Here is a 22,500-nt window from a genome sequence, read left to right on the forward strand (position 1 = left end):
GCCACAATATACCTTCACAATTTCATACGCACTGAAAAAAAGGAGGGGAGCCCCTCCTTTCGCCGCCTACCCCCACCCTCCCAGTAAACCCCCTCGAGGTTCCCCAGTTCAAATTTCTGAAGTGCAGACAACGGGCGTACGTGTGGGGGAGGTGGGGGGGCCCGTGGGACACAGCACCAGCAATAGAAAAATCTACTGCATGGAGGAGAAAAAAAGCATTTCCTCTCCGGTCTGGCAGGAGTGCCTTTTTTCCCCTGGCTCCCACCAGAGGCTTTTTACAAAACATGTGTTGCTGACATGTTGACAGATTGCTCAGTGAAGTGTTAGGCGCATGCACACGGCTGGCCATTTAGGGGGACATGGCTTCCTCCCCTACATCCTCTACCTGAGGCACCATGTTTTATACATCATCCCCCCCCCCCCCCCCAAAGAAAAAAAGGAAACAATAAAAGGTAAAGGGAGTCGCTTCCTTTGTGAGCAAAGCAGAATATCAGAGAGCAGGGAGCGACTGCGTATTTCGCTGCCTTGGCTGAACTGCGGGAACGGGGAGGAGCAACGGAAGTGAGAAGAAGGGAGGGAAATGGTTTCATGCGGGAGAGGAGATAAAGCAGAGAGGTGGGGGACAAGGAGCTTGAGGATGCATGGTATGCTTTTGTGCAGGTGCAGGTGTTTCTGTCAAACTAATATGAAGGCCAAAAGACCTCCCCTTTGTCTTCCTGTGTCGACGGCGACCACCAATAGCAGGCAGTGGGACGGCATCTGATCAAAGGCCAGCTTCCACATCCAACTTTTGCTCCTATCAGTGTATCGACAGCACACGTCTTAGTCGCCCTGCGGCTCAAAAAGTGCTGCCGTGGCAACAGGATGGAAATGGGTATCATAATGTATTCATGGTGCCGGCGACCTGGGGGCTGCGGAGCGCGCTCTCTGGGGACCGCACTTTACCCAGAGCCAGACGTGTCTGGGCAAAATCACTCCACGCAAGACAGCAGCAGAATACTGAGGAGCCATGACAGGATGGAGGGAGGGAGAACGAAAGAGAGAGAAAGGGGATAAAAATCGGAGGTGATAATAGAAGACATAGACGAAGAAGGGTAAGGGTATTATGGCCGAGAGTGACAGTGAGTTTACAGTAAAGGTAGGAAGGAACGTTGCGTTACTCCAGTCCTGAATTTAAACTTCCAAAACACAAAAGATCTGAGGCTTGGAAAAAAACAAAAACAGGATATGATTGGTGGGAAGAGGGCTTGCTGGGATGAGTGGCTCTACCTTGAGAAGCCTGATGCTGCTTGACCAGGTGGGTGGTTGGCTGGGAAATAAATTGCAGAGGAAATTGGTCCAGATTATCAGGGCCACAAAGAGACATGGCCCTTTGACCACGGCAAGGATGGATAAATGGCTGGATGGGTAAATGCATAGAAGGCTAGAGAGGGGGGGAGATTGATGGCTGAGCAGATTGATGGTTCAGTTGAATGGAAACGCCAGTTCTCGTACCCACCCATCCTACCCGCTCCTGAAGAATGAAACGCTTACATTGGAGATTCATTTCGCATTTTTCCCCCGGCCGTATGCGTCGCGCTTTCTGACCCTTTCCACCCTAATGACCTCCACCTCCTTCCTACACACGCGATTACACACATATTCTCATACACACCCGGAAAGAAACGGCTCACATGCACAAACAAAAACAAACACGAAGCTATAGCCTGACCTGCTATTCCTCAACAGGAGGGCAGCTACAACAGGCACCATGCCAGGTAAACATCCTCAAGCCTTGTGCACTCACTGCAGAGGGTAAGGCTCGATACTGAAAACACACTCTAAAATACAAGGAATAGTCAATTATGTTTAGGGCTGGGAAGCCATTTTTAGAATATACATTCCTCTTACATTGCCATCCTGCTGTATTTAGAAATATAAGAAATGAGAGAGAAAGGCAACTTTTGCTGCATGTCATATCAAGGTTCCTCGTGGAACCAAAAGTCATAACCCTCCCCCCTAGAGGAGTAATGACTTGAATGCATTAAGTTTCGCGAAAAAAACATTCACCTGCAGACTGCGGTGCGTTGTATTGCACTAACTATCCTCCACACGTAGTTCACCCTCAGGCATTCGACCTAGGGGCAAAGACAGCTCCCCTGTCTGTCTTTCCTCCTTCCCTTTAGCTGACAGGTTCTTCAACTGCTAAGCTCCAACACGGACCTCTGTGTTTGAGATGACTGCGCACAACAATCAAGGGAGAGGCAGCCGGGAAGCGAGCGAGAGAAGGAAATGATGGAGAGCGCGGGCGAAGCCGAGGAGGATAGCAACAAGGACATCAACAACTTGTTCTCACGGAGCGATGACCCCTGGCCATCCCGAGGCATCTGGTTTATCTGGCTGTCTGGGTAAGCCACGCACACACCTAATGACTCCAGCCCGGTCCGTGTCCCACGTGTTGTTGTTTTTTTATCCCGGATTACAGATGGGGAAGCGACAATGGGCTAGTAAACTACTGTGCGTCTTGTGGAGGAGCTCATATCGGACAAGGAGATCTCCATGATGAGACGACAGCAGCGGAGGGAGCACGAGGTTCAAAGTTACCGAGAAGTTATATCAGTAGTTCCTGCAACGTATTTACATTGTGATGTCTCCTTAAGTTTAAGCCACATATTTTTGTAATGGAGTGGCATTGCTGATTTGTATGCATCGTGAATGGCCTGGTATATCCCAAACTGAAGGTCAGATATACCCTCAACTCTGAGTGTGCATAATGTTGCGGCCAATATGGAGATGTGGTTTGGACTCTAACCTCCCTGTTTTTTTTTTTTTCTTCATGTTGCACGGCGCTGCTGAAAAGACCTCAATCTACTTCTGTGGTGGAGATTAGTAATCATCTAGGGTCTTCATATTGATGGCCAGGCTCAGCTTGTTTGCATATTTGCTGGCCTCAGAGCCCAGTCGCCCGAGGTGAGAAGCAAATTACATTTCTGCTTACCCCCACGCTCACAACTCTCCCTCACTCTTTTGATTTCTATCCCTCGTTTTTTGCCTCACTTTTTTTTTTTTTTTTTACCTCGTTTCTCTTAACATGCTGATCAGTCATCTTGCGGTAAGCATCCTTGCCTGCCCTGGTTGCATCCGAATAGCGGTCTCATTTGGCTAACATCATCACAGCGTAATCTTGTTGGAAAGAGCAATCAGTTTACTTTGGAATTATGTATTCCGTTGGCAGGGCCCGGAGAGAAGGAAGGCTCACAGGGTTTAAAGGATGCAAACGAAAGCATGCTCTCCAGAATACAGTCTTGAGCCTGATTGGGTGATAACAACCCACACAAGCTCCATGTGAGAGTAATGAATGGCCAATGGGAGGCCTGAATAATAATGCAATTGGATTAAAATGCAATCACACAATGGTTTTGTCTGTTGACTTTGTTTGTGGGGTATGTTCTACAAACCAAGTTCATGATGAGAAAGATGCATCATGCTTTGACTGGGGGCACATGATGTCCCAATATACAGATTACCACTCTGTTCACCACGGAATTCAGTCAGCCCTGCTGGGTTTTTTTTTCTGATTTCAGCGTACATGCTTTGCATATAGAATGAGCCAAATAACACAATGAAGTGATAGTAACAGTTGCATGTTCTTTGCCGTCTTAAATCAGCAGCTTATTTAGAGAATGGCTACCGCAGGTGGCGACTTACTATTTAATTAGGGAATTTAATGTCTTGGTTTATCATGGAGACATGTACCAATCTGGCGCACTCTGCAGCCTTCCGCAGAATCTCAGCCACTCGTTGGGAGGCCATCTCTTCGGAGAGGCTCTCTGATCGAATCGATCGACTCCTCCAAGATGATCGATGAGCCACGCAGGTTGGAGGTGGAATAGATTAAATGACCTTTACGTTCTCAGTGGCGTTGGACCCCCAACCCACCCCCCCCCCCGTCCACCGCTCTTAACATTAAGAGGACGGCATGGCGTTACTGTGGAACCATTACATTCTGTGCCGACACACAATGTTCCCTCTGCCAAAGCATTGTCCAGCTGGTGGCCTCGGAGACCTTAAACGACACCCATCCTGCCCATAAAACTCAATTTATGAACCCACCTTCCAGTCCGAAAATGGCAATTAGCACTAAGGAACAAGTGTGTTACTTCCCGTGATATTTGAGAATCTCGATCCCTGTGGGTGGCTGAACTCACCATATCCTGCAGCATAGGAGTGGCTGTTCCACAGAGCCCCAGAGCAGCCTCCACCCAAACACTACCCCCCCGGCCAACAAAAACAACCCCCGGGAAGGGTAGAGGAGAGGGGGGAAATGTTGAGTCGGCCGATAGTGTAGCCCCAAAGTTCCTAAACCACAGCGGCTAGCAGGATGCCGTCACAGCTGGCTCCGCTCCTTCCTGCGGGCTCGCTCCATGGAGCCCAGCCTGCAGGGAGACATAAACCTGTCGGACTGGTCACTCTTTCCACCGCCCTCCGTCTCCCTCCTTCCCCTCCTCCCATTACTGGTGAGTTTGGCAAGAGCCCTTTGAAGGGAAAGGACCTAATGGGGATCAATGTGCAAAACACTTCCATGCAGACACGAGCAGAATCCTATGACCTTTTCATTGTGGAGTATTGACAGAATTTAAAAGCGCTTAGTTGATTCTTAAAGTATGAGGTACATCTCGAACTTTTCTTTGTCTCAAAGCAATGTTACACCCTGTCAACTCTTGGTGTAAGTTATCGAAGGGAAAGATGCAGTTGAAAAGCTGAGAGAAAAGTGTTGATTACAAACCAAGTGTTTGTTCACAATAGGCTATTCACACGCTCCTTAATCAAATCAATAACGTGCAAGCGAATGCTCATTTGCCATGTGACACGCCAGACAACTGTTAATAAGGTGTCATCTGATCTAGAGAAATCAGATCCCTTTCTTAAGGTATTTGCGAGTTTAGTTTAACATTGTGTTTTCTCCCTTAAAAAGGGAAAATGGACTGTGCCATACACAACTGTTTTTTTCTTTTCATATTTCACAAAGCATTTGTCAGAATGGGCAAGGATGTCCGTAAAGTTTTTTTTTTCATGCCTATTACTCTGCTACATCGTTATTCTGAGGAGTAGTTCTGCATTTGAAAGAGGAAAAAAAAGAAAATCATTTGAATTCTGAGGACCCGGAGGAAGGTGAGCAAAACCCTGAGGTGAGATCCAAGCCGGCTCTCCGTGGCCTTCCGTTGGCTGCCCACCTGGTAAACATCTCCACCAGCTCCTTGCTTTCAAAACACATCAACCATTGCCTATGTGTTTTAGTATGGCCGGGCCAGCCAGGAATTGGGACTATTCGTTTTTTTTCCCCCTTCTTTTTACTTCTTCCTCCGAGCCTCTGCACATAACCCGTCTGGCATTAATGAAGTTAATAAAAATGCGGCAGTTCTTACGGGTGGATTTTGCCTGGCAAGCCTGGTGTCTGTCCTTCTGAGAGATAAGCCCACTGCTGGCCTTATCTACCTCCCACAGCCCCACCCAGCAGTGCCGGGCACTGGACACACAACCAGTCAACTCATCACTGACTAATTACCACCTCTGACTGCCTTACAAAGCAGGCCTGGACTCACATTGCGGCTGCTGCTGCAAAGATTGTCTCTCTCCACGTCTTCGGTCTTTTAACCGTGCCCCTTTCTACCGCTGTCATTACCACGTCTCAATTAATTTCACTCGTCTCTCCTGGCTACTTTTGTCCTCTTCAATCGTATTGCATTTGACTCAGGCAACAGGCTACTAGAATACAAGTGCTGAGCTTCATGGTGGTATTTTCCACCTGAAAAAGGGAATCTGCAACAGCTACATTATGGGTAAATCCTGCGTCCACCTTCCAGTGTGGCTGCGCGTTTTCGAGAAAAAAAGGACTAATGCCATTCACGTTACAGTTTCCCAGCGACGGCTTATGCCATTTGTGAGCCGGAGTCAGCTCAGTCTCATAGCTTCAGCGGGGCAGCCGAAGTCACTTGTGTTACGGAGGGAGGGAGCGGTTTTCTTTTATTCAATTGTTTTCCACTTCCACAAGCGTGTGCCAAGGGGGGAGGAAAGCGCCGGCTTAACACGCTCTGCAATTCAACACGGCCAGACGCAGTCCTATTAAGATTTAATGTGCCATTCTTCTGCTTGTGCCTCTGAAAAAAGACTTGCAGGTTGAGGAGGAGAGGGAACAAAGAGCAGACAGAGCCAGGGCCGGGGAGAGATGAAGGGAGCGAGAGAGAAAAAACCGAGACCACCGCTCCATTGCCACGTCTTTGTCGCTGCGCTGAAGTCAGTAGCTTCAGAGGGAGGCTACGCGGTGGAAGGGGGGGGGAAACAACAACAATGCCGCAGACATACTGTTCCTCGTGCACTTCTAGGTGGGAACAGGCGATCGTCTCTGTTTTGTCCACATGCCAGCCCTGCTATTGTGGCTACCGACTTGAGAAAGAGGGTCAAACGGATGAAGCCCCAGCGGGGGGGCGATGCGTCATGTGTCGTCGAAGATGCAGAGTGGAAGCACGCAGGTGCTGCGAAGGAGCATGTGCGCGCGTGCGCCCCAACACATGTCTGTGTGTTTTTGTGTGTTTTGCATGCCTAAGCGGATGAGCGATTGGGTGAGCAAAAAAAAGAGACTGTTATTTGGATGGAGGGGGGTGGTGAATATGTGAATCCTGCTGGCCATCGTCATCTCTGCCCTGAACACACGACGGCAAGAAAGAAACGCAGGCTCCTCTTTTCTTTTTTTCTGATTGTTTCTTTTCTGCAGAAAAAGCAGCCCTCGTCTGACAAAGACCAATAAATACTTTATACCCGTGCATAATGTGTGCGGGGTAAAGCACTGGGGAGAGAGAACAAGGGCGTCCTCACGAGGGCATATGCTTTGAATTCCTAATGACATTCCTGTTAACGTTACTGGCACGGTCGCCCAGAGAGGAAACGAGCAGGGATGGTACGCTGTGGAGTCAAACATCTACTTTAATACTCCCTTTCTCTCTCAGCCTTTCTTTCACTCCTTACCTTTTTGACTTTCTCCCGTAGACACTCACTCACACGGGGTATGACCCCCCCCTCCCTCCCCTCCCCTCCCTCCCCACTAACACACACAGGAAAGATTCAAGTCCAATTCTGAGAGCTCAGTCTAGCATGAGGTCTCTTTTCAGCGGCAGCCTTGTGCCAAAAGTAGCTATTCTCCCCTGACCGCCTCTCCTCCTTTCAAAGCCTTGTAATCAGTGTGCCGCTGCTCTTTGTACCAGGATGTCGCAAGACGCCCCGGCAAAAAACACGGCAGAATTTCTGATGAACAGCAGTGGCTCAGAGTTCGACTAATCAGGTCTTGCTCGTGTCGCTATCCTCTAATGTGAGCCCTTTTGAAGCAAATAAAGTCTTTGCAGCTTGGCACATTCTTCTTGGCAGCCACAAAGCAGCTGTTGGATCAATACACAAAGTTAGAAGAAAAAAAAAAAAAAAAGCAGTCTAACCAATAGGAGCCTGTTGGAAACAGTCAGTAGAAAACATGGACTGCCAGGGGCCTGTTCGTAGTCGAGGGTATTACTGAATGTTTCCATGCTGCTGACCCAATGACTTGATGTAAATGAATTCAAACACTTCAAACAAACATGGCGTGGTCGGGAATGGAAAAGGGGAGAACATACTGTATATCAGTGGGTTTCAAAAATGCCCGTCGCACAGACTCAATAGAAATTTGTCTAAACTATTTCTATCATATTACCAACCTCTTCATTGTGGGTGGATGTTATTGTTTTTCAGAGTATTAATATTTCATTCATATTTTTCTCATAAATCTGAAAAGTATTTTATTGAGGCTGAGTGCATTTTGCAATGTCTACAGGGAAGAAGAAAGGGGAAATCTACATAACATAAATCCATATATGGCCCAGTTTATCTCCCTCTCTTTCTCTATTGCACCCTCTCTGATTGATTCCTTTATCTGAGGGAAGCAGAAGACATGCTCTGTTTGCTCGCGCATTGGCCGGCAGGAAAACAGAGAAAGACACTTATTAAAAAGGTCATCTCACAGAGGGTTAAAATAGCAGGGCACAGATCTCTCGGGGGTGGGGGGGGGGGGGTGGTGCTGCTGCCATGCCCCTCCTCTGGTGAAGGACACAAGAAAAGGTGTTGCTCAAGGGAGCTGGACCCGTAATGAAAGAATGGCCACCAGGCTGCCAGCACATGTGTGCACTGGACTATTCAAATACCTTCAGAGACATGGAAGGGGAGGACTGGCACTCAGAGGCTTTTTGAAAATGCAATTCTTTTGAATTAAAGTCAGAGCTGGATGTGTTATTTTTATTTACAGCGTGGGCCAGCAAGTAAACAAGTCAAAATGAGCCGAGGAGCAACATATTTCTTTCGGCGAGTAGGTCTGAGGGACATGGTTCCGTTCCTACCAGAGCAATCTCATTTCCAGCGGATGACCACGTCTTGTGCCAACTCAGAACAAATGTCAAACTATAGACACTGTGACCCTTTCTGTGTGAAGGATCGGTAACAGTACGGGGATGCATTGACAATAGAGTGAGACAGTGAGACAAAGCGTTTGTGAAGTGTTTTTGGAAAGGCCTATGGAATAGCAGTGCCTCCAGCCTCCTGTCTCCTCCCCAGGGCACCCTAAAGCCCTGTCGGCAGGATGCTGATCCCCACACGGAAACCTGATCCGCAGCCATCCTGGAGCCGGAGGGGGGGGGGGGGGGGGGGGGGTAGCGCTCTCCCCCTGCGGAGCCCCTCCACTTCTGCTCCGGAGTTAAAGGGGTGCTCTGGGGGAACATTCCTCCAGCCCTGCCCCAGCCAGCCTCCACTCTCAACCCTCTGGAGGAGCATTCTTCCAGCCCTGCCCCAGCCTTCACTGGGATCTCCTGGGGAGCATTCCTGAAGCCCTGCCCCAGCCCAAGACGGACTCCCCGGGGACGCATTCCTGCAGCACTCTCTCCCTCCTCTCTTTTTCACTCTCCCCGTCTCCCTCCATCCCTTCCTCAAGACTCTCGCTTTCCTCCGCAGTCCAGCATTAGAGCGATCAATAGCACCGATCGCATCAGGGACACGAGGCAATCCATACCCATGCGCTCCCTTAGCGCACTGCAGTGGTCACGGCTTAAGTGCATGGAAAGGTGTTATACCTCTGCTAGACGGGGGGGAGACAATGGCCGCCATTGATCGCGGGTGACATGTAACATCTTTCTCTTCTCTCCCCGTCCACCGGGCGTGGTCGGCACGCAGCTAGCATCTGTTTAGACTTTATGTGGTGTTTTACCGTAGATCGCAGGCGCAAAGTATGAGGCCCGGAATGAACACGCGAGGTGGTGCGTTTTAGATGGGCATGTTGTGTTAACACACTGTTTACGCTTACGGGATATCAGCTGGGGAGGAAAGAGCTGAGTTCTGTCAGGGAACAGCAAGTCAATTTCCATATGTGGATTGGTTCCAGTCAAGCTCTGCAATTTGTTTACCAAAAATAAAATATTTGAAATTGTAAAAATGGAAGGTTTAGCAGGTGCTGGCGGTTGATTAGAAAATGGTTCTAATAAAGGCTCCATCTGTGAGCAGAGACTTGATGTAAGGCAGATTAATTGGTCATGGATGTCTACATAATGCCACATAGGAAATCTCCTCCCATATTCCAGAGAATACACAAACACGCACACAGACATTCAAAGTACTTAGTATGCCATCTAGAAGTTTCTTTTCTCCCACTGTGTTTGAATACTAATAGAGTGTTTCTACGCAATCACAATACCCTAATGGCAATTAGATTCTTTTGTTTGGTTTCCACGGGGGCTCTTATCCAAACTGTGTTTTTTTCCGCCATTGAGCAATTAGGGGTTATTTGTCCGTAAGATTGACATTTATTAAAGCCAGGCCTAATTATTTTTAAAAATATGGCTGAGTCAGTCATGACAACATTGCTGAACCTAGAAGGTCTTATCCTGAATCAAAGACACAACTCAGATAAACACAAATGACTGTGTCTTCAACATCTGAATAAGTATAATTCAAAGAGAATTTGAATAAATTCAGTGTTAGTGCATGCACACCTATGATTTATACCCCTTTGTGTTTGTGTATTTCCTAGCTTTCCCAAACAGACTGCCCACAATGCTGGCTTAATGGAATTTGGTGTTACATTGAATAAAAAAAAAAGGTGACAGGGGGTGCTGCACTTAGTTTTTCTTCAAACCTGTGCATGCTTTTGTTGCAGGACAATAATGTGAAAGTGAACAGCGTATTGATTTTCACACCTTTGGTCGACTGAGCGTCACTTTGAATTTGCACACATGAGCACCTTCTGCGCACATATACATGTGCACGAGCGCCCCAATGCACGTACAAAGTCACTCTTTGCAATGACCATGCATTCGCAATTGCTTAAATGAACACAAATGGGGGCATTACAGAATGCAAATGCTCATGCTTATATACACACAAACATGGGACTCGGTCCGTGAGACTGTTCTGCAGTTAATGGAAAATCTTTGTGCAACTCGTGGGATTTCCAGTGTAGACTATAATTTGTGGCTTTTTGATTGTGGGTTGTGAAATATGAAATCAAACTGTGTTCTTGAATGTAAACAGAAAAGAGACGCCGCTAGCTTTCTCATAAACAGGGCTTTGTCTTGGAAATTACAAACGCTGTTGCTCATGTACATCAGAGTCGGGATCATTACATGCGAGACTGCTCGTGGCCCTCGTGGAACAAGCCATCCACAGACGAGGTCTGTGCCAAAACATGGGCAAAAACGCACGTCGGCTGGTGTTTCTCCTGACGCGGCCCACCAGGACATGTAAAAAGAGGACAGCAAGTCCAGGGGAAGCACACGGAAACCTTCAGTTCACATCATTAGTTCTGTCTGCCACCTTGTCAGGGTATTTATAGTCCTATTCATCCATCAACAGCTCAATGACACAGTCTGCCAATGGCATCCTTCTTCTCCACTCCCACTAGGTGTTACTGCTGCAGCTAGCTAGCGTTGGGATCAGCTGAGGGACTTTCCTGCAGCGAGGATCTGGTTCCAGTTGGTGGTTTGGTTCTGTGGGACCTTGTGGCTGCGTGTTGGACTCTAGTAAAAGGTTAGAACTGGTGTAGTGCTGCGTTAAAATGTTACACTCAGTCAGGCAAGGACACAGAGCAGATACTATAAATACACGTACTGCAGCCTACGGTGATCTACTATAAGGACACACGGAGGCCTGTTTGTGTGTCACGCCTGTAGATATTGATGTGCAGCACATATAAATAATGCGCTATGTGTGTGTGTGAGGCCTGTGTGCGTGTGTGCTGTTGGATATCTACCAAGGAAAGTGGTAGTCTGGTGTTGTGCTCCCCTCGGTGCGGCATACTAACACACATATTGTGGCATACTCTCTGGTGAAGGCATAGAGCGAGAGTGGGAGTGGGAGAAGAGCTGAGTGGCATAGTGGAGGGGAGGCTCGGTGGGCTGAGCGTTGTTTACCTGTCAGCTGGCATTGATTAATCTTGTGTTCGGTGAGATCGCTCAGCGACTCGAACACCTGCCGGCAGCTGTCGCAGCTATGCAGCGCGGGCTCCTCGTCGTCCTCCTCTCCCTCCTCTGCCTCCTCTGGAGAGAGCAGCCTCTTCCTCAGACGCCCGGTCCCACCATCCTCCGCCGCCCTCTCGAGGGCGCACTCTGGATCTGCCGAGCCACAGGAAATGACAGCGCCACATAGTCAGAGGGGTGACCCGCACGGCAAGGAACAACAGCTTCCTCTGGGTGACAATAAAATGGATTTCTAGACTCTGGATTTAATAAAAACAATAATAAAAGCTGTAATAAAAATGCAGGTTCAATTTGGTCCTCTGTAACTCAACCACTCATGCCATAACAGAGCGGTTGGGCAGGTGAGGGTGAGAGATATACAGGCACGCACAGGAATAGGTGGCACGGCGCTCACACGCACACACAGATCTAATACACACACAAGCACACGCTTCGGATATTAGAAATGTTTTTTACGCTGTGTTTGTCCTGCTTCACCCAAGCAAAACGTCAGTATATGAAACTAGACTGGTGGGAATATGTGTAGTTAATAAACCCTGGATTGCAGTTTTGGCTCAACCAAAGAAATATGAAATTCCGCCAGCGAGTGCTGAATTTCATCAGTCAGCGTCTATCAGACCGTGCCGTGTGACAAAGACATCTATGCCAAAAATTGTGGCCGTATGGAGCACACGGTAAGGCACACAAAAATTGAGCTCGATGTGCGTTAGGCCGTCGTCACGACACACTTCCTTAAATTATTCAGCCTTGCTCGCAGGCAGCCGCAGGTCGCACGCATCAATATTCTTCAATCCATCTGCAGCTTTGTCTCTGGTTGGCTTTCTTGCTGCGGCGGTGCCAGGGGTGGGCAACTGACTGAACCGGGACTAGGAATCATCTTTTCAAGGTGCTGGTCTAATCTGAAGATCTTTATGTGGCGCCTTAAACGTTCGGACGACAAGTCGAACCCGGCCACAAACAGCGTCCCTCGGAAGTGCGGTAAATCTGCTTTGCGACCACGTTTTGTAAATAGGCAGCATGGCCTGCGGCCCTCTTTCTCCCCTGCTGCGACTATTATGCTTTACAATAAGACTGATTAAAAAGCCGTACAAACAACAATGTCCCCCTGGTTTAGGCTTTGTGGGAGAGGAGAGCCCTTGCAACAAAACCGGCAGCCATTTTAAGCCCCACAGATGCACGTGTCCCTCAGCTTCTCCTGAAACACCGGAGGGGAACATGAGAAGACTCGTGTTTTTTTTTTCTCGCTTAGGACGAGGTTAACAGTGCTCGAGGACGAAGGCGCCGTTGACGCACACAGGTGTAACTCTGCATAAACACCGGGTGTCTGTACGCATGGGCGGCCATTTTAGCTCCTTCTGCAGGGTGCTCTTAAACTGTGAAAATTCCTCGAGGAAAGGCGTTCCAGGGCTCATCAAGGCCACCCAGGATTTTCTTTCCTCCCCCCCACTTGCGCCAAGTATTGATGTAACATCACACCCTCCATTGTCCTTCCCTCTTGGCGACTGAGGCTCTCGGAACATGCCCTCTAAAAATATCAGCACCGCGGTCCCTGGTGGGACCATGCAGAACAGAACAGAAGGTGTTTCAAGAAAATGAAAATCCCAACCCAATCCGCACAGATGCAGGCCTTTCTTGCTCTAGGGGGGAAACACTTCTGACTGAGTCCAGAAGCCACACAATACAGACTAATGATTCCTGCACTGACACAGAGTTCACAATATGCACTTTCTTTCACTGGGTGCCTGTGGAGGAGGCTACGGCTTAGGTTTCTTTTTTCACCGGCCTTCATGAATCATTAATTTGTCTAATATTACAGCTCAATTCCGTTGGATAAAAAAACCTATGGCTACATTGAAGCACTTTATGTTTTCCCCACAAACGCAGAACAAAGCTGCATTTCTTTCTGGTCTTCATGACATCTTCATAACATCCTCACATTTTTTCAGGAAACAGCGTAAGGTTAAACACACAAAGAGCTTCATGCGCGTGCGACTTCTCACTTGCTTGTTTCCTTTGTTTTAGCTGCAGCTTTGAGTGAATCTAAGCAGGTTCGGTGCTTCCGTCTGAGCCCAGTGACCTCCGGTGCACCACCGTAATGCGGCGCTGGAAGTGTAAACTACTACATGTTTGCGGGTGGGGAGGTCGGGGGGGGGGGCGCGTGGGAGACTGGAGACTGGGGGACTTGACACGGCCAGCCCGGCAGGGTCACGTCCAACACTGGGATTAAAGAGCTACGTCAATACTGAGGTTCCAGTGCCTCTGGGCCTCATACAGTAATCCATCAGATCAGGACATCCTCCTCTACCAGTCTCTACAGGCTGGACAGCCGATCAATACCAGTATGCTTGGAATGGCTGACAATCACGTGAGGAATATGGGAGGGAAGATGTGTGGCATATTGAGGATTTTTCATCATGCCTGACGTCCTTGTTAATTTCGTTAATCAACTTGACCAAATTGGGAAGGAAAGGGAAGGACGAAAGGGAAGCAACATTGACCGCTGATCTATATTCTGAAAAGGTCAGCTCGAAGTAAGAAGATCGTAGCTCAGTCTGAGGAATTATTAACTGGGGGAATACGGTGAAGAGCTGACTGAAAGGCGACCATTTTAATCTTTATGATACTAAATCCCCGTTAGTTTTGCACTAATGAAATGTGGATATCTGGATGGTGACTGACGGCTTTACAGCCCTGTAATATCTGTCTGAGTGCGAGTCCATCCATCATGCACACGCTTGTCTCTTATGGCACCTGGTGACATTTATAATGCCACAACTTTCATCTTGTGAGTTGAAGAGTACCCTGGACCCCCCACCCTTATATTATTGAATATTTCTCCTCTTAAATATTTATAACCTTCTAATTGATATTCTCCTCTCTACTCCCTCGGTCCCACCAGGGACCCGTGGTCCCTAGCAGGGAAGCCAACACCCCGTGCCCCCACTGCACGGGGCCCACACACTGAGTTAGGTGGAGACATTGACCACGGGAGAGGAGGAAGGGCTTGTGTATATATAGTAAGTATTTCAAGAAAAGCGTTTGGCCGAGCTGCACAGCCTGAAAATAGAGTTGTGATCTAAAAAGTTATGGCTCGCCTCAAACCCTGCTTTCAGCCTTGCTACAGATAAGTACCACCCTAGGTTTTAAGATTGAAAAAAAAAAAAAAACTGTAAGCCTAAAACAAGAAATAGAGAAAAGTTGACGCCACGATTGAAATGCGTGTGTTCATTCATTCAAATCCAGCCCCCTAAAGCACAAAAAGCATGAAAAACCACTGAGGGCGATGCTCTTGCTTGCCTGTAGATATACAGTATGTTCTATCTGCATCAGGGTTCTTTGTGCCATGAAAGACCTCGACGTCGGGAAACATCATTACCAGCTCACCCATCACCTCATTTCCCACATCGCTTCCCAAAGATCCAGATCCTATGATGCCCCCCTCCCCAGCAACCCGCCCCTACAACCACCCACCCCCAAGTTGGAATTAAGAATTTATTTCAACCAGCGAGCAGCTTCTGTCGACACATGTCGGCGGGCCTGATCAAAGGTGAGTGCGCTCCTTTATCAGAGTGAGGGAGGCTGTCAGAAATAGGAGGACATTAAGATTGAATAACCTTCACACCGTTGCCGGCACCTCATTATTTAAAAATCGAAAACTTTTTGCCGAGCACACGCCATATATAGGTCACGCCACATCCTAATGCCACATGTGCCTCCGAGTGTATCCTCCTCTGTGTGGATGGGATTTGGGGCTCTCCACTCAGACCGTCACATCCACTGATCCCCCATCATTAAAGAATGTCATGATCCGACGACACGGCTGTGCGCTTGACACTTGCCAGATTGTCAACGATCCACGACAATATGCATGGGGACGTGGAGGGGGGGGCTCTGTGTTGATACGGTCAGCACACGCAATTTGAGTTACCCGCTTCAAGTCCCCCGGATTCATATTAAGGACTAATTGCTGTTTAATGTTTTGATGCATTTTGAGATTTGAAATGAGTCAAAAGCCATTTCTCTAAAAACGCTGAGCACAATTACAAGCACAAACTGAAGCGCCAACTGTTTCCCCCTCGGGTGTTTTACACGTGACACAGAAGAAAAGCACGCGGCACATTTGTGACAATGACACCGTGCGTGCCAAGAGAAGGACGCTGAAACAATTCAACTTTGCGAGAGCAAAGAATGGCGGCGCGACGGAAGCGGACCCAATGCGATCACACGATGCACAGACGGCATCAGGCACCATTCAGCTCTCTACAGAACGGATACGAGCATGTAAACAGGGCGGGAAATCAAAGCAGATGAACGAGAAACAACATTTGATCGTACCAAGCGCTGTCTCGCTCGCTCAGCACCTCGCTATGCCGTTAGTGCAGTGAAACATCTCAGGAAATGAATAATAGAGAATACGATTTTCCTGAAGTGGTGGAGTGGAAGAGTCCTGTTCCTCTTCCGGCTGCAGTGAGCTGCGCAGTACATTGATCTGTGGGCAGCGCTGCTGCGGGCACCACTCCGCGCCGCGTGCGGCACCTCGCACACCACAGGCCGAGCCTTCAGATCGCCGTCACAACGCCCCCATTTGCCTCAGTCCACTCCCCTCTGACGGCGCTGACACCCTCTTTCCAAAGAAGAAAAACCCGCCTCGATCTGACACAGCCGAGAGCAAGAGAGAACGAGAGAAGAAAAGAAAGGGGATGTATATATAAGGGAGAAGAAAAGGCACGGAGCATGTGGTTATAATTACACACAGGCAGCGCAGTGGTAAAGCCGAGCCGCAGATCTTAAGCCTGCTCGACAGTCTTTGGGTAAAAAAGCGCACTGCCTCATTAAATCTCAGATATCCCACTGTTCCTGCCCCTCTACTATGCAAAATACTGTCTGTCTCTGAGAGGGCTTCTTTTGTTAGCATTTCTCCTTTGCCTTTGCTACATATCAAACATGAATGAAAAAAACAGGATCCGGGTCACTGAAGAGCACGACTGGGGGCCCTACTTACGAGGCCGATCTTGACACCGTGTCTGATTAAGCCCTCGGCCCGTCAGGACTCTAATGGCTGCCGTGGCCGTGTCCGTTAAAGTCGCAGACGGATGACGAGCAGGTAAGCTTTTCCGCTGCTTTTCAATTGGGAGGCGAAAAAAAAAAAAAAAGGAAAAAGGGGACCCGGCTTCGGGCAGCGGTTCACAAGCGAGGACGAATCGCTGCTGCTAACGTGGGGACACGCAAGGCCGCGGGGGGGGGGACATTTGAAAAGTTAAAGGAGACGACAAACAACACTTTCCTCGTAGGCCATTCAACAAAGCCGCATCCGCAGACGAAAGTCAAAGGAGGAGGAAAGTGAGAAATTAATTTGTGCGCCCTCCTGATTTCTCCGCAGGCAGACATCGATCATGCGGCGGCTGCCTCCCCTCACTCAGGAGATAGATGCGGTGGAGGGAGCGGGGAGCGGGGAGATCCGTGTGTCTGAGGGGGTCGTTGTAATCAGGCACACTCATTAGCTCTGCTTTGGCTCGGGAAGACGGGAGGTCTCCGAGGCAAGTCTGCCTTTTATGCCCGCTCCTTCATCCCTTGAGCCGGGGTCAGAAGGGGCTGAGGAGGAGATTTCAAATCCTCAGCATTGCTAAACCGATAACTATCAATACACATTAACTCAGTGGCTGACACGTATCTGCTTTTCCAAAGATGAGAAAAAAAATGTAGTAATTGGAAACAGATGAGAGGCGGGATGATGGGTTTAAATGCCTACAAAATCAAAGACTACTCTGAAACAATAATACTTTAGTCAAAAGCAGCTGAATGTTCTGTATTTTTGCACTCAGAAGGTAAATGCCGGACTAATGTGGCAGCCGAGGAGCACCGAGGGTCCCCAGCCTGCTGGGCAAAACCATCCATATCGGGTTTAAAATAACCACGCCTGAGACTTAACCTTTACCAGAGACAAATGAAATGAAAATATACAGTGTGGAGCGTCGGGAGCAGGCTTCATTCATAGGGGGCTTTCTGCTAGCCTGACCTGAATTACCGCTTCGTTCCTGGAGGGCCCCTGTGAATGGCACGCGTGGAGACAGGACACATTCATCTGGGTAGCCCTATTCTACATCATACAGAGGCTTGGGAAACAAAGAGTGTAAAAAGAATATTTAAAAAAATACCGGCAGTAACACACAGAAACACAAGGACAGCTATAAGCACACCTGCACGTATGCATGCACACAAACAAAGAAGGAGCCCTGCTCTCCAATGCAGACACATGCAATCATGCAGTTTACAGAATGAAAACCTCAGAGATGGGAAATACACACTTTTTGTTGACATTCCCAACCCAACAAAGATTTTATAGACACACAAACACACACACAAACAGAGTCATGATACACTTTCCAGCCGAAAATGATGAAATATGAAATGGAGCATTACCGCTCGGAATGGCAGTCTGCCCGGGACTGTGCTGGTCCTCTGTCACATTGTCTTCTACTGCCAGAAACACAGAAGGGGGAGAAAAAGAGGGAAAGAAACAGTTAATGGTGAAAAACAAGTTAGTCACATTGAGATTTCCTGCTTTTTTATTATTTACTATTGAGCTTTTTCTGTATGGAAACTCCAAGAGATTTCAACAGCTTTCGACAGCTCAACCTGTGGTTTGGGAATCCGCACAAGCCTTTCATATGTATGAGGTTTGGCAACAAGGCAAACAGCCACCCACGTAAATAACATATTGGACTGGGTAATGACGGGATGAATTATGAACGTCTCCCATGAAACGTCTTCGCAACATCAACAGTGACCAAGTGAAAAACACCTTGATGAAGGTTTGCGGAGTGCCTTGCTAAATTAGAAAAAACAAGATTCAAGGTAAAAAAGGTGGACTTGTGATCCCGACTTTAAAGCAAAGAAAACATGAATGCATAAAACATATATTTACGCTACGTGTCCTCAAAAGGGACGGCTGACAAAGTGGTGATCCGCGGCGCTGAAACACACTCATTAGGCGCATGGCGACGAAACAACTTTGGACTTTTCGATAACAGCACGGCCTTGAAAAACCCCCACTTCTGTTTAGTAAAAGGCAGAAACCTTTTACATCACAGCCTTTTTTGGAGCCGGTGAAAGTTCCTTGTGGCATGTCAAGTACACGAAATGAAATGGATTTTAACAGCAGGAAGAGAACAAAAGACTCTCCCACCTGTTCCATGTAAAATGAGGGTCTCACTGAGGACTTCTTACGCCTCTGCGTTCCACCCCTGCAGTTGAAATGCATTCTCCATTATGTCTTTTCTTTCTAGCCTTTCATTTTCCCCGGGCGAAGAGTAACGGGGAGTCTGACAGGACCTCCCAGTAGGAGAGAGTGGCACTGACTGCCAAAGCAGAAACTGGCGCACTTTTAAAAATCGCACAAAATATCCTGTACTTTGCATAATTAAGGCAGGATACCGTGGTGGCGGTAGGCCCCCTCAGGGGAGCTAGAGTCAGTGTCAAGCAGGGTGTCAAACCTCAGTGAAAGCGCCGAGGTGTTTTTTTTTGGTGAAGATGGCAAACGACCGCACGACGCTGTTTTGATGTCTGGCCTTGTCCAGCAAAAAATTAAACTCCAAAGGAATTCTTTTAATCAGCAAATAAATAAATGTCAAGAGCTGGCTCCATTCACTCGGTACATCCATCCATAGAAGGGTTTGATCTGAAATATTTCCCTTAGTTACTATTAGAATTGATGTAGACAGAAAATATGCTAAACAAATGTCCATGGGTCTAGCATTTAATTAGCCATATCAATTAAAAGTGATTGAACAGCCCGAGCTGGACACCCTGGAGATGAGTCCCTGGGAGCCACCAAAGAGGAGCGCATCAGCCAACAGAGGAGCCGCGTCCTGTTAAAGGAGGCCTTAGCGCCTGACGCCCTGAGAGTTTAATGAGTTTCTCCGGCGCCGTCGTGCGCCTTGCATCCAGGATCATTTAAAACGGGCAAAGGGATGGGGGGTCCTAATAAATACCCCACGGTTCTATCAGAGCTTGGCGCTGGGAGACGGAGTTTTGGTTTTGATTACCGTCCCTGTTGGCTGGCGAGTTTCGGGCAGGGAAAGCTCTATTTCCCAATAACACGAGGACCTAAACGTCACGGCGGTTTGCGATCGCTTTGTCACCACTGTGAACTTATTAAAAGTTTTGTCATTTAAAATCAACTGCGTTAGTCAACAGCGCGTCGTTTGCACCTGTCTCCTGGATAATTAATAGCGAGCTCGGAGCGATAATGGAGGGAGAGCTGCCAGGTAAGGCCCGACCCCTGTGATGCTTCATCGGGGCTGAACGTTTGATCAACAATCATGACACCGTGATAAAACAAATGGCCGGACAGCTCTAATGAACAACACTCCGAACGCCCATCACCGCTTTCGTAGTGACAACGACTCAGTCCACGTTGTTCCACGTGTCTCACCGCTATCAGTTAATTAATGTTTGACGAGGTGCGGCGTATCACTCAGTCGGTGACAACATGTAATCGTGCTGCGGGGTTTTGTTGATAGAATACCACACACACACACACACCATTTCAGTACTGCTCCTTTTGATTTTGAAAACGCGGCGCAGGAAAGACATAATCCTGCAACAAGTGGCCCAGCATTAAAGGCCACTAATTAACACACCGGCCACACACGCAAATGAAGGGGGTTGAATATATTGTCTACAGATAAAGGAGCAGAATGAGAAGGAAACAAAACAAAACGCAAAGTAAAAAAAAAAAAAAAAGAACACACCACACAGATGGATCGCCGCACGCGCAGCCCGCATAAAAGTGATGATTTAATAGACGTGAATAAGCAAAACATGACAAACTCTCAGAGGCTTACACCCTTCCTAATCTATCAAATGAATACCCGCTGTGTAGGAGAAGACTGAAGAGCGCGCACGCAAATGTGTGTGTGTGTGCAATTACTGTACATTTGTTGTGCTTTTGTCTGTGGATGGCCATGTATTCTCGCATCTCGCAGCACTTCTCAGACACCAGGAGAGAAAGAAAAAAAAGCCCAGAGTGTGTTCCTGGATATGCGTGACTCATCTGCTTGGTTACAGCCAGCTTGGACGATACAGTGGCGAACACAATGGCTGTGTAATCCGCCCTGACTGACCGGGAAGGAGACGCTCGCCACAGGGACTACAACTCAATTTAGCTCGGGTCAAGAGGTCAACCCTCCTCAATTAGGGCCGGGAAGGGAGGGAGGAGGACACACGCTGCATGTGAATAACTTTCCTAATGAGCATTATATGAACTGGCGATTAGCGTCATAAATTATTTACAAAAGAGGAGCATGTTAATCTGGGTGTGTAATATTTGTAATCCTTCATATATTGTCATATGCTATTAGTAAATTATAATTTTAAAAAAAATAAATAACTCCACTAGTAGATAAACCAAAGAATTTCACGTATCAACGATCCCGTTACGCAATTACTGTAAATTTAGCCTCCAAAAAATATGATTAACCCTACTCATATAGAGGAGCCGAGACAAATGTGAACCAAGCCTCGCAACCGTTTCGGGGTTTTCGAGGGAGCGGTGCCAATCAATCACCGACTCTGAATCAGGACTCTTTCTCCATGTGGCAGACAATCCATGACAACAAGCGAGACACATGCCTCGGAGTGGGAAGAGATATCGGCCAGCTCCCGCGACACCCAGTCCAGCACAGTGAGCCGCATGTCAAGAGCACTGACAGCCGTGCTAATGGGATTCTTCCGCGGCTCCATCATCATTTCCTTAATGATAATACTAACCATATTTTTGTGTCACATTAGAAAAGTGTTAATGGGTGTTATGCCACAGATCATTAATTGTGGAATATTGCAGCTTCCTATAAACTAAAACTGACGCAACGGTTTTAACAGTGAAACGGAGCTGGAGGAAGTGGGTTTTTTTTGCTTTTTGAATTGTTCAAATTGAGTTTGTGACGGAACGAGTTCTGTAGCCAAAAATACTTGAGCTCAAAGGTGCTACGACAGGTTTTAGCTAGACAGGCCTATGCTTATAGGGAGTAAAAAGGGGAGTGGTTATGCATCTCATAATGGACACGTCTTCCTTTTTTTTAAAGAAAAGATTGAAATTATGACAAATTTGAGGGTCCAATTTTAGGGTCTAATTTGAATGGCAGTTTTTTTTTTCACTTGCCACGAAGGTAAATAAAATGTCCTTCAAATGTTATCTCCTTATGTCTTAGTAGAGGAATTTTAATGCAAAATCACATTTACCTAATTTTCAAAAGGCCCATCACAGATTTTGCCAATCAACCTTTACATTTAAGAGTAAAGTAATATGCCCTTTCATGACAAGAAAAACTCACTCATGTGGCAACAAATCTCCCCTCCTCAAAAACATCAAATATTTAAGGTGTACATGACACAGAGCTGATTCCATGACAACCTCTGTACTTAAAGTAAATGGCGCAGAAAATATATTTATATATGCGGATCGCAGCCCTGGAAACTTGCTGCTCAGCCAGCGCACACGTTGGACTTGAGACTGTCATTTGTGCTCCAGATGAAAATATCAATCCAGCATCGCATTATTCAGGAAGTGCAGTAGGACGGGCAACGTGGCAGTCTATCTTACGCGCTACATGCAGGGGTTTGGAGTGAGATCCTCCTTTCTCTCCTGCTCACCACCGACTGAGGCAATGTGCTGACCCAAAGCCTCGGCACATCAAAACAAAATTACAATGTGCCTACAGTTGAGAAATGTAGAAGGCTCAGGATTGAGTAAATGTCAGTGGCCAGGGTGAAGTGTTTGCATATAGGCGAATGATGTATGGTCGTGTCCTGTGCCATTTATTCCCCCAAGCAATAACGTAGCTGGATCTGTCTCACAGACTTAATTGAAACGGGACTTGTAATGTTGCCCTTTTCCTCAATGGGACCAAAAACATAACCTCTGACTCCCACAAGCAGCCAATACCGAGGAAGTGGGTGTGCTGGGCTACACAAGGGACGAAAA

The 22,500-nt window shown here is 47.6% G+C and overlaps 1 protein-coding gene across 7 annotated transcripts in view; it reads right to left on the reverse strand.

The window, feature by feature from the left end:
• LOC119203416 (zinc finger protein 521-like) overlaps positions 1 to 22,500 on the reverse strand; it is an 84,073-nt gene that overhangs the window by 58,437 nt on the left and 3,136 nt on the right. For 5 of the 7 annotated variants that reach the window (XM_037457177.2, XM_037457173.2, XM_037457171.2 and 2 more), the window contains exons 2-3: positions 17,937 to 17,993; positions 11,451 to 11,651 (exon numbers count right to left, since the gene is read on the reverse strand). Coding sequence is in view for 5 of the 7 variants with exons in the window: in XM_037457173.2 (XP_037313070.2) it covers positions 11,451 to 11,651; positions 17,937 to 17,993 (258 nt within the window). In the remaining 2 variants the exon portion in view is untranslated. The remainder of the gene's footprint in view (positions 1 to 11,450; positions 11,652 to 17,936; positions 17,994 to 22,500) is intronic. The other 2 variants (XM_037457178.2, XM_037457172.2) reach the window with 1 other exon arrangement.

Source organism: Pungitius pungitius, chromosome 15, assembly GCF_949316345.1.
Source record: "Pungitius pungitius chromosome 15, fPunPun2.1, whole genome shotgun sequence".
Lineage (NCBI taxonomy): Eukaryota > Metazoa > Chordata > Actinopteri > Perciformes > Gasterosteidae > Pungitius > Pungitius pungitius.